The 12,085-nt window shown below is 50.2% G+C and overlaps 4 protein-coding genes across 4 annotated transcripts; 1 reads left to right on the forward strand and 3 right to left on the reverse strand.

Moving 5' to 3' along the window:
• Window positions 1-497: 497 nt before the first annotated feature.
• N7498_005255 (SMP-30/gluconolactonase/LRE family protein) lies at window positions 498-1,471 on the forward strand (the record flags this gene model as incomplete). The annotated part of the gene is made up of 2 exons (XM_058452317.1): window positions 498-803; window positions 860-1,471. 2 exons carry the CDS (start codon window positions 498-500, stop codon window positions 1,469-1,471), a joined length of 918 nt encoding a protein of 305 aa, XP_058308855.1.
• Window positions 1,472-1,602: 131 nt separating this feature from the next.
• On the reverse strand, window positions 1,603-2,586 carry N7498_005256 (uncharacterized protein; the record flags this gene model as incomplete). Its single annotated transcript, XM_058452318.1, has 1 exon — window positions 1,603-2,586. One exon carries the CDS (start codon window positions 2,584-2,586, stop codon window positions 1,603-1,605), a length of 984 nt encoding a protein of 327 aa, XP_058308856.1.
• A 253-nt stretch (window positions 2,587-2,839) lies between these two features.
• N7498_005257 (fungal specific transcription factor domain-containing protein) lies at window positions 2,840-4,820 on the reverse strand (the record flags this gene model as incomplete). The annotated part of the gene is made up of 4 exons (XM_058452319.1): window positions 2,840-3,487; window positions 3,544-3,604; window positions 3,655-4,450; window positions 4,673-4,820. The coding sequence occupies 4 exons, from the start codon at window positions 4,818-4,820 to the stop codon at window positions 2,840-2,842; spliced, it is 1,653 nt and encodes a 550-aa protein (XP_058308857.1).
• Window positions 4,821-7,167: 2,347 nt separating this feature from the next.
• On the reverse strand, window positions 7,168-11,231 carry sskB (uncharacterized protein; the record flags this gene model as incomplete). The annotated part of the gene is made up of 2 exons (XM_058452320.1): window positions 7,168-9,427; window positions 9,475-11,231. The coding sequence occupies 2 exons, from the start codon at window positions 11,229-11,231 to the stop codon at window positions 7,168-7,170; spliced, it is 4,017 nt and encodes a 1,338-aa protein (XP_058308858.1).
• Between the last annotated feature and the right edge of the window lie 854 nt (window positions 11,232-12,085).

The raw sequence follows: 12,085 nt of genomic DNA on the forward strand, positions 1-12,085 counted from the left end.
CAAAGGAATGGATCGAAGGTTAATAGCAGGAGTGAGAACAAAGCAAAATCCAGAAATAGGATTCGTTAGTTTTTCTGAGAATTTCAGTTTCTGAACCTGCGTAGGGTGGCTAGATAAGACATATATATGTGGTGACCTGGGGAAAGAGGTAGAAAAGAAAGGGCAGCCTGCGACGGCAACCGCTCAAGCATGATACCAAATTGTTCGTTTTGGCCTATTAGTCTGTGGCCGCTATCGGCCGCTGCAGTATGATAGCCGGTAGGGTAGGAGTTGTTGAGGGGTAACGCCGCGAATACTGGGGGGAGATCGCGGCCCCGAAATATTGACAGTCACCGGGCGATTTCCGTCAACTCTAAAAGCTGTCCCCACAATTACGATTAATTGCCTCAAGGATAGATCCGGCGACGGCCAGAATTTGTCGCTTAAAACCATCGCTTCTTTCTAGTGTCTCTGGATTTCGAGTTCCTTTAACCTTCTTTCATTATCAGCTCGCAAAAATGAACTTCTACCCTGCACCCCCTGTGGTCCAGGCCGAAATATTCGTGCGGATCCCAGATGCATTGAGATGCACGGGACAACCCACCGATTGGAGAGGTGGATCAAGTAGTCCTCCATCGGAAATTTTCCTAGAGGGGCCTACCTACCTCAGCACCGGAGACCTCTACGTGACCGACATTCCTTACGGTCGAATATTAAAGATAGACGCCCAAAAACATGTGACTGAGTGCATTCGTTATGATGGGGAGCCAAATGGACTCGTCGTGCGTGATGACGGGTGTATGATTGTCGCGGACTATAAGCAAGTATGCGACAGATTTTGCCACATCATTCCAGTATTGAAACGCTAATAACGTACAAGGGGCTGTTACTGTTCGACCCAGTTGCACAAACCATTTCCCCTCTTTTGACACGACGAAACCTGGAACGCTTCAAGGGTCCTAATGACCTAATCGTGTCTTCCAAAAAGGAAATCTATTTCACAGACCAAGGCCAGACGGGCATGACTGATCAAACTGGGCGAGTATACCGGCTGTGCCCTGATGGAAAGCTCGACTGCCTCGTTGACAACGGAATATCCCCCAATGGAATCGCCCTGTCACCGGATGAGCAGTTCTTATATGTGGCCATGACTCGGTCAAATGCTGTGTGGCGACTGCCTCTCCACGCAGATGGCTCCACCTCAAAAGCGGGGCTATTCTTTCAATCATTTGGGAGTTCTGGACCGGATGGGCTGGCCGTCGACGAGGAGGGGAGTCTTTTTATCTGCCATCCCAGCCTCGGGTCCGTCTTTGTGGTCGATGCGGAAGGGGTTCCTAAAGCTCGAATCGTCACTGCGGCTAACGGAGGAAAGAATCTGACGAATTGCACATTCGGAGGAGAGGATGGAAGGACAGTCTTCATTACCGATAGCATGAAAGGCAACATTCAGTGCGTGAGGTGGCATTGTAGGGGTGCGGCGCGAACCCCTTGAAATATTGGATGACAGTGGAAGGCTTTCTGTTTTAAAAAGGGCGGACCTCCAAATATTATTATCTGCTCATCGGCATAGGGATTAAAGGAAATATTCCAATATATCTCGGGGCCACAGGAATTTGTCTAATCCTAACTCTGCATGCCCATCAGATAATTATACAGGTGGTTCACTGCCGCCATCCCACTCGCGGTTTGTGCCTGGGTCGTGGCTGCTCCAATATGCGGTGTGCTGACCACGTTCAAGTTTGCCCACAGCATACCATACTTCTCCAACGTAGGTGGCTCTTGCTCGTGACAGTCCAGTCCTGCACCCCACAGGTGGCCCTCTGCAAGAACCTTGGTGAGATCTGCCTCGTTCACAATTCCACCTCGAGCGGCGTTGATAAGAATAGCATCGGGCTTCATCATTCGAAGCTCCTTATAAGAGATCATATTCCGCGTCTCATGAGTTAATGGAACGTGAATGGACAGAACATCGGCTCTTTGGATGACTTCTTGGACATCTTGTACACGATCATGTGGAATGAGAGGCCATGCATCGTCCGGCATGAAAACATCCAAGGCGACAACTTCGGCGTCGAAAGCCCCACGGAAGATTTCAGCCACCGTACGGCCAATGTTTCCCATGCCAATAACCCCGAGGGTCTTCTTGTAAAGCGTTATGCCATTGCATGTCTCCTTCGGCACAGGTTTCGTCATTTGGCGAGTGGTGATGGACCGGATACCGCGGGCGACGGTCATGCTTAGGGCAAGGACTAGCTCTGCGACGTCGCGCGCGTTCGCGCCCGGAGTGTTGCAGATCTTAATGCCGCGCTTCGAGCAAGCCGATTGATCAATTCTGTCAATACCCACGCCATGCTTGCCGATGGCGACGAGGTTAGGGCAGCTGGCAATGTCCTCCGCAGTCAAATATGACCCTCGAATCAGCAATGCGGATGCCTTCTGTCGCCAATCTGCGAACCCCTCGTCTCCAGGAAGAACAACGTGGAACAATGTCCTAGCGTGTTCAATGGCCTTTTCGTTGAATGAATCGAGAACATAGACGGTGGGCTTGGAGCGGGGGCCAACCTTGGTTGGAGAATGACCTCCGTCATGAGTGAGTCCGGGAGCCATCACGGAAGCATCGATTGATATTAAAAAGGAAAATCAAAACCGGTAAAGCGAAGATGATAGATGAGAGGGAATTGATGCAAGTGATGTGATCCGGTCAGTATAAATCAAATTTCTGGGCAATGAATACCCGGAAAATTGCCCCCAGCACCAGGTTGGACAATTGCCGGTCCCATCGGACCCTTCGGAAGACGTCCGATAGTTGTTCCTCTACCCCACTCCGGGGTGGATTATCGGAGAAAAGACTGGGCAGAAATCAAATGACAGCGGAAATCAAGTCTCGAATTCCGTCAGGTATGACTGGGGGAAGCTCACGGATGATCGGGTCATTCACCGACTCGCCCACGACCAAACCCGAGAGGGCCCAGAGCACACGGCGGAAGACCCGCAGCCCAGAAAACCTCTCACCCAGAAGTGTAAGTAAAGCAGTGCACTTACTAACGATATTGGCGTTTCGTGCAGGTAATGACTTTCCTGCAGACAAACAAACAATGATCACGCCTGCTCCGAAGATGTCATATGCATCCACAAAGCTTCCCGTAAATTCACCACGATCGAAGCGTTGGTATTCTTCCTCGACATAATCCACCGATGCTTTGATAAAATCATTCTCAATGCTGCCAGAACCGCGGACTAGATTGGATTCAGTGTTAACCGAGCCCTTTACCTTCAGAATCTCGATCATCGCTCGGCATGAGAGACGCTTAACACAGACCGCCGTAAATTTGGTGGCCGAATCGTGGCCAATTGCAAAGTCCTTCCAATAACAAAAGTTACCGTAATGGTAGAGGATACTGTTCGAAGCGGCATCCCGAATGCTTGACATGAATCTAGCATGGGAAACAAGATGACAAGCCAGGTCATCATTTCCAGAGGATACGGTTTTCTGATATCCCTCGGGTCCCTTTGAAAACCGATAAGCATGAAGTTTGAAAGAGGTACTTCGGGGAATCGAGTTACCAATACTGCTATGTCGTCATCTTCAATGCTGAACGGTCGATCTGTTATTGTGCTGATGGTTCTGTATTTCTTTCAGCAACAGTTCCGTAAATATCGGAACGAAGGACAAACCGATCAAGGGTATAAAGACTCCAGAAGATATTACGCCTAGCTTTCAACAACTCCGGGGACATTCGAGAATCCGTTTCGACCTCTTTGTGAAATCTGCCAGCGATTGCCTTCTTCATTGCGAGCCCGATCAAGTGCCACGTAGAACCACCAATGTCACCGTGCATTGAGTACAATATCAGTGACAGCATGCAATGAAGAATGTCAACTCTTGCACCACTGTCAATAATTCTAGGGAAAAGCTTCATGGCAGCGGCGTGATAATTACTGGCTAGTCCTTGAAGGCTGCCCGACCCGGGAGAAAGTAGCGCGCCAGTAGCCATAGATAGGTAGAGATTGAATCTTTTGACAGGCAAGAAGCTTTGAGTATTGTTGGCGGAGTCATCTGATATGTTGAAGAAAGCCTCGAAGTCATCCAGTAAGGCTTTCGGGTTGATGTGAAGGAACTGCACTCCTACTGTCTCCACAAAGCGTGTAATGAATGGAAGACATAGCTGTCTATTCAACGTCATCGATGGGTCGACCATCGCGACTGTACTCTGAATATAGGGGTCAATGGCTGATTGCGTTGGATTGGCCCCGCTGAGGGAGAGCGTCGAACGTAGCATACGTCCGATCGAAAGTTCTTGGGAGAGGCCACGACTCCCATCCCGAGGCTCGGCCATGGCAATACAGGACAAGAACCCGATTTCGCCCATTGCGTCCTGAACGGTGTGGTCGGTGGCATTTTGCTCAGCAAAGTCCCTCTCGTACTGAGAAGTTTGGTCTCCATCCAACTGCTCGACATGTGCATGGGACTCTGGGCGTGGACGTTGGCATCGGACGCGAGCCTCCAAATCATCGCGCTTTTTTTTTCAGTGTTTCTACATAGCTATTCCGACAGACTTAATCATATGCGACAATGCTCGAGAGGGCTGGCACTAACCTGGGAACCGCAGCATGGGACAGACTGCCCCCCTTCTTCGCGATTGGCTCGATGGCAAATTTCCGAGGAATGCATTGCACGCCCACCCCAACGCACGCCGTGCATTCAGGCCATTTCCTATCGCACTGTTCTCTGTTAAAGTCCGAAATCTGAGTGGATACGACAGGAGTAGGCGCATGCCGATCGGCGGCAACGCCTCTTTCGAGCGCAGTCTGAACAGACCTTTTGCTTTCGCTTCCAGCATCTCTCACACGCGTGAGCGCGGGCCGGTGGTGTTGAGCAATGCGAGTTATTCCTTGCACCCGTCCTTACTGGACCCATTTTGTAACCAGCAGGACGAGACGAAGATCCTGTAGAACGGGCGTATGAGTTGGGGAGTTGGTAGAAATCGGAAATCCAGCGTTCATCGACGGACGAATGCCGAACAGGTCTTGGCGAAGTCTGACTGATTCCCGCGCCAGTTCCACCCTGATGATTTTGCCTCACGTTTGACTGAATACCAAGAGTAAATATTCTTGAGAAGATTCTTGTGGCGATTCCAAGCTCAAGGCACAGCGACACAGTGATGGTAGCATGATGGAAATAAATCGTCGAAAAATGTAGGACACTCACATTCACTGTCTCGACCCAGAGCGCCATCCATTCAAGGCTACGCGAACATATACTCCTCCTGCCGCTCCCCTGGAAGAACTGGCGGTTCAAACCGCAGCCGATCGACGCTATATTCCGGGAATTATCTCCTGCTGTCTCCTTTATGCTAATCCCGATCAACTCTAACAATCGGGTTACCCAACTGGCGGCCATATTCCTCATTCCCATGGCTGCCTCCGCAGCTGGTGTGATGTACTCCCTGGTGGCTTCAAACATCGCGGGATACACAAAGAAGACTGTTTCTGGAACAATGTTCTTCTCTGCTTACTGCATTTCCAACATCATCTCGTCACAGACCTTCCTCTCCTCCCAAGCACCAAAGTGCACAGCTGGCGTGTTCATGAATCTGGCTGCATTCATCGCCAATATTTGTTTATCGTCCTTTACTTCGTATACGCCCGTGATAATGCCGCCCGTAATCAGGAGAACGAAGGCCAAGAGGTAGGTGAGGCAGTTGATCTAGCCAATGCTTTCTCGGATCTGACTGACCGACAAAATCGCATTTTGAGATACCAAGTTTAAGTTCAAAATTCCTCGAACAGAATATCCATTGCGACATATACTACTTTTTGTTCTCACGTCCCATTTCCACCTCGTGATAAACTCCACGATCGACATCGCAACGCGTTGCTGAATGGTCTTGGAGAGTTTCAGAGCATTGCGAGCCATCAGCACGTCGGCGGTGGAGAGATAACAGTTGAACTCTGTGTCACGTCCTCTGCATGTAGGGTCATAATTGGTAGGAAATAATGACCATTGCCCTTGTATAGATATAGGTATTATATTAATTAAATATCCGAACCACTATTTTTTGGGAAGCATTCTAGGCCTAAGGTAAGAGTGTATATTTCTATCTACACGATCTATAATAATAGCAAAATTAATTTGCTCCTAATTCTTATTTTCGAAATATATATAAACGATACGAATAATATAATGGTGACGAGCGTAGTGGAGGATTTTTGCTTCTTATATAAATTTCCGTTTTTTAATCTCATTGGGGCCGGGAGATGGGGTAGGGGCTGAGACCAGGGTGAATTGGCCCCCCTTTCCGGGGAGTTGGTACTGTAGTGACATTTTGGACATCCTTGGGGTTGGATGAGTGAGATATTCCCCGTGGCTGAAGAGGCTATTTAATAATTGATGAACCAAGGGATTCTATATGGCTTATAATAGACGTGATGGCATCATGATAGTATTCCTGAGGCTTAATAGCGCAGACGGACTTTGTTATGAAGTATGCGGAGTTAAGCTATCGCTAAGCCCGGGCTTAGGAGCCACCGGGCCATTAGAGCTCTGCGGCATCTGGGGAACCTTGGATGTGGATTATGGGGCAAAGGAAAGACATCCAATGCTTAGCGTCAGATAACTACGTGAAGCAAAACTCATGAAAAAGTATCCCGAAGGTCACCAAGTAAGCGGGAGTCGAAGTCATATTCTAGTACCACCAAATGTACTGTCTCCCTTGAAATCAATGATTCAATTTACACGGAAAATGCAAACAAGAAGACAAGAATCAAAAATCAACAATATATGTTACGTTATGCAAGCTGCATTGTCAAGCGCCAGGCAGATACCTCCCGAAAGACCCATTTCGTACACGCGCATCAAAGTTTCGGGTCCGAAAATGCGAATAAAACAAACGCCGGGCGAAAAAAACAGACGCAAGATGAATGAAGGTCTCTTCGTATATGGAAACCATGCCAGGTATAATGTGAACGAGATGACAGGTATAAAACAATCGGGACAGGGGTATCATATGCGATGTCGTTTTGAGTCAAGTCGAGATCAGCGACAGTGCTGAGAAAGAAGGTCAGAATCTTCTTTCCTAAAAGACCAAAGGTATGCAAACCCGACAAGGGATTGCCAGACGATCAGGCATAGAAGTGAAGGTGGATGGAGATCTAAAGACGTCTAGATCTCTCCCAATGAGAATCGAATTACATGTAAGTCGAGTTCTGTCGAGTGACGGAACCGGAGCTGCTGTAATCACTGCCTGGGGTCGGCGGCTCCAGTACCACTTGTTGACGGATGGATACAATCCACTCATGCTGGAGCAGCTCGGCGGCAGTAGACCGTTTGAGAGGGTCGCATTCAAAGCAGCGGCTCAAGAAGTCAATGCCCACTTCGCTGAGTTGATCACGCGTAGGCAGTGTTGGCTGGTTGCCCTGTGCGATGTTGTACATGATCGCCCACTCGTTATCCAGAGTGGACCAAGGACGGCGGCCGGTGGCCATTTCCAGGATAACGCAGCCCAAAGACCAGATGTCCACAGCACCCTGGCGGTTGTCCAAATTGGGAGAGTCGCCACGGATGACCTCCGGAGACATGTACATGGGGGTTCCTGTGGTGGTCTTCTGGTTCTTGCGTTGGTTGGGAAGCTGGTTGTCCTTCCCGATACCACCGGGTCCGTCCATCGGTGCTACGGTGCGGCCTGACCGAGCGATGATCTTGGCTGCGCCGAAATCCACGTACTTGATGATTCCGTTGTGATCGAGAAGGATGTTCTCTGGCTTGATGTCACGGTGCACGATGCCTGCTTGGTGCAAGTAGGCTAGACCCTCTAGAAGCTGCAGCGCGTAGACCATAATAACCGTTTCATCCTCGATACGGCCATGTTCCAACAAGCTGGCGAGCGAGCCACCAGAGCAGTATTCCATGAAAATATAGACCTTGTCTCTGTGCACTTCGATGCCGTGGTACGATACAATGTTGGGGTGATCCAACACTTCGAGTACACCCATCTCGTCGCGAATTTGCTGCGCAATCTTGGGGATCAGCTGGGGATCCTGCAAACGGATCTCTTTGACTGCCATCAGATAATTGCTATCCAAGTTAATAGCAACATAGACAGAACCAAAGGTACCACCGCCGATGAATTGGCCTTGCTGCCACCGCAGGGTGACATTTGTGGCAGAAGAGGATAGCACGGTCAGAGATCGGTCGGCCTCATTGGAGCCTTCCAACACCTTGCCCAAGGCTTGACGTTTGGCCTCCACCCGGCTATCTTCAATTTCCTTAATACGGGAGTGCCATTGTTCGCGAATAAGCTTGGATGCCTCTTCGTCGCTGAGAATACGGCCAGCGCCGATCTTTCGGGCCCCAGCACGCTCCTCCATACGCTGCTTCTCCGCTTGGGCCGCGAGGGATGATCGAGCACCCATGATATCAAAGTGGGAGATGAGAAGAGACATACAGCCAGCCACTTTGAGTCTGAGACGGCCAAACTGTTCCTCGTCTAAAGAGAGAAGGTGGCGACTATACGTGATAGCCATTGCAAATTCGAGAGCAGCAACGGCCCACTTGAAAGTCTTTCGGTCGGCAGCATCGCAGTCGTCACAGATGAAAGACACCCAGTCGAGAGACAGCTCAACCAATCGAGCACTGTTCATAGCGCGTCGGTTGGAGTCGACGTAGTTGGAAGAACGTTTACCGAATTCAGTTGCAAATGCGTAGCACGCTTGAACCAGATCGTTGTTCTCCCAAGTCTTCTCGCGTAGCTGGTTCTTGATCACAGCCACACTATCCATGATCGCCATGGACAGCTTGAAAGAGATCTTCTTGATTTTGTTCAGCTCCACGTTGACACGGCCGAGGTTTGCACGCTGTTCGATGGCCATGTCCAGCTGGATGCCAGTGAGCTGGGCCAACTCGATTCTTGCTTTTTGCAAACGCTCTTGCATGCCTTCCACAACAAGACGAAGTTTACCCAGGCGTACATCAGTCGGCTGCTCCAAAATATCCACTTGCATCTCCTTGCCTGCCCATGCCAGTGGTTTCTCTGGACGGATGACAAGCACGTACGGGATATGTGCGTCTGGTGCAATGTCGTCATCTCGGAAAGAAGTGGCGAGGATAGCTTGGATGTCTGATGGGCGATTCCACAACGAATGATGCGCAATCAAATAAACTCCCTTCTGGCCGACCGAGGTGGGAGATGTAACGAGGAAGTGATCTGAGATCAGCAGTGCCTCGAAGAATTCGTAGGCGATGTCGGTAGTCAGGTTGTATTCGGTAGCGTTTTCGAATAATTGGCATAGGAAACGCGAGAATCGGTAAAGTTTTCGCTGGCGAATGCGTGTAGAATCCAAAATGCTCTTGTATCGCTTGTCCATATCCACCACGCTCTCATTATACCTGGGGACCAGCTCGCGTTCGAAATGGATCATCAGCCGTTGCAGAGACTTGGCGGTCAAAGCGCTATTTTCGTTAGCAGTGGTCTTGGGATCGAGGAATGTGCAACCTACCTGAACTGCTCAGCCACCTCAATATCACCGGCGACAAGCTGTCGCCCGATCAAATAAGAGAACTCCCATTCTTGTTCCAGGATTTCGGCTTCCTTGAAGGTATTCTTGTTCGCATTCAGTTTCCAGTTCAGCAACCGGAAGTAGTACTTCATGGCATCTAGTACTACCGTGTCAAAGTTCTCGTCAACACATGGTGGCAAGTCCCAGCCAGGCTCAGGCCTCGATATGTCGAGGTAACGCTGCTTAATCTGGGTAGCCACGGTCATCAACATTCGAAATTGCGAAATCATCTGATCCACTAGAATAGGTGATTGCTGAGCCGGATCCTTCATATTCTTGGCGTATGACAGCCGCACGCGAATGATCTCCTGGATCAGCCGTGAGGGGAAGTTGATTAAAGTCAAAAGCTCCTCAATATACGGAGGCAAGTGGCGAGTTGCGAAAGCCTCCGCATTGTCAATCAAGGTGCTCTTTGCTTTCTGAATGACCTCACCAATGCCATACAGCATACTGCGCTGACCCTGAAGTGTCCTCAAACCGTCTTCTTTCATGATGCGATCCAAAAATGACGAGTCATCGGACAGATCACTATGAGCAGACTTGACTCTGGGTTGACCAAAATCAAGAGCATCGTTACCCACCCAATTTTGCAAAACTTCCAGTTCAGTGTTGATCAGGGCAGTGATGTTATGCCAAGCAAAGATGGCTGCACGACTGGATTCAAATTCTTCCGATGCAACTCGAGGGTTTGCAGCTTCCATCTCTTTGTGGGCAGAGTAGAGGGCCTCGCAGCGCTCGATTTTCTGTACAACGTCTTCGACTTGCTGCCTCGGCGCCTTGCCGATTTCGGTTTCGCCTTTAATCTGGAAGTTGATTATATCGTCGATGATAGGACCGAGTCGACCCCGCGCATCTTCGATGAGCTTTCGCTGGAGAGCAATGCTTCGTCCACACGTTCTCGCTCTAACACCGATCCAAAGTGCATAGCTGAGGGCGGCCGACCGCGTGGACTCGGTGGAGCCAAGCAGTCGTTGTTTCTCTTGCCTAACCACATCTCCTTTCAGCACGGAAGCTAACATTGAATGCCATTCGAGCCGTTCCTGATTCTTCGGATTCTTGAGTTCTTCTATGCTGGGAAGGTTATCGTCCGGGAGAAAGAGTTGGGTATCGGGGTCGTAAGAGTCGTCTTCGAAGGGGGCTTCTGAAGAAGGTGATGGATCCTCCAAATCAGCATCCCCTACCATTACGTTTGACTGTGCGTCGTCAAAGTGGTGATACCAGGCCTGCGGATTGGCCCGGATCCGCTGGACGTAGGCTTTTTCCTGGGCCCTGTACTGCGCATTTGGATCACGTCGAGGGGTTCGTTTGGCTGACGATGAGCGCTGACGATCGTTCTGAAGGCTTATATACTGTGGAGGCCGCCGCTGGGGGGCGTATGTGTTGGAGGGGGTTCTGGCGGGTGCCGACGGGCGCTGAGGCCGCAGATCGCCGGACATGGCCTGCCCATCGGGATTGTCGAGCACAGTCGCAGCCCCAACACTACTCCCGCGAGGACGAGTAGTCGGGGTACCGGACCACGAAGAGACACTGGACGAGTGGGACGGAGGAGAGGAAGTGATGGTGGTGGCCGGGGTCTGTATCTGGCCTGAACCGTCGAAGCCTTCACCGAAGGATGAGTTGGCCCTGTATTGAGCAGGGAACTCGTCTGACGAGCCCGAGCCATCAGAGTCATGGCTGGCAATGTCGGGGTGCTCCATGGTGGACCGTGTGATGCAGAGCGTTGCCGACGATGGGGATGGAGCTTGCAAGGTGATAGGGGCCTGTGGCGGTGCGTGGCGGAGTTGACCAATAGGATCTACTGCCGGAGGAAACCCGTTGCCTGGTCGTGATTTTCGCCTTCTCTTTACCGTCTCAGCTGGTGTCCGTGGATCTGTTGTGCATTTTGCCACAGGCAGAGCGTCGCGACTGAAAATCAAGGGCGTGACAGCGAGTCCGCCTCGTGTTTTTTTTTTTATTAAAAGTGCCCAAGCTCCCGGTCACGGGGTCCGATCAGCCCGCCTCGACCTGTTGTCCGAGTATCGCAATTGGAAGTGAGAGATCCTTTTGGGCAGTACAATCTCTGAAACAGCCTCAAGGGCGTAAAAGATGCTTCTATTGCAGGGTATACGTTCGTTGAATCCAGTACATATATACCGGATAATGTCTGGCAATTTTTGATTTCTCTTTCCGTTTAAGTGCTCACCCCTTGCCGCTTTTTGCTCACTGAGTAAAACTGAGCAAAGTGCGGGAGCAGCTAAGTCAATAGCCCGCCTTAATAAAATGCATCACGCTAGCCCTATCTAAATGTAGTCGTTCACCTACGAAGATAAGGAGTAATTTGATACCATATAAATTTCTGAATGCCATCTGCAGCCCGTCTGGGAGACTAACAGAAACCAAATCATGACTGAGTAATAAAATCAACGTGTCCACCGCTCGGGAGCAATTTTCGGCCCAGGCTCCATCCGAGTCCGTATTCACATTTCGAGAAGGAGGTTAATCTTGCATTCTTCTATTTGAGCCGTCATCTTATCCAGTTAGTGGGGATGAGTAGAAAACCAGTACTTCAGGG

Source organism: Penicillium cinerascens (genome assembly GCF_028974065.1).
Source record: "Penicillium cinerascens strain IBT 15544 chromosome Unknown contig_5_segment0_segment0, whole genome shotgun sequence".
Classification (NCBI taxonomy): Eukaryota; Fungi; Ascomycota; class Eurotiomycetes; order Eurotiales; family Aspergillaceae; genus Penicillium; species Penicillium cinerascens.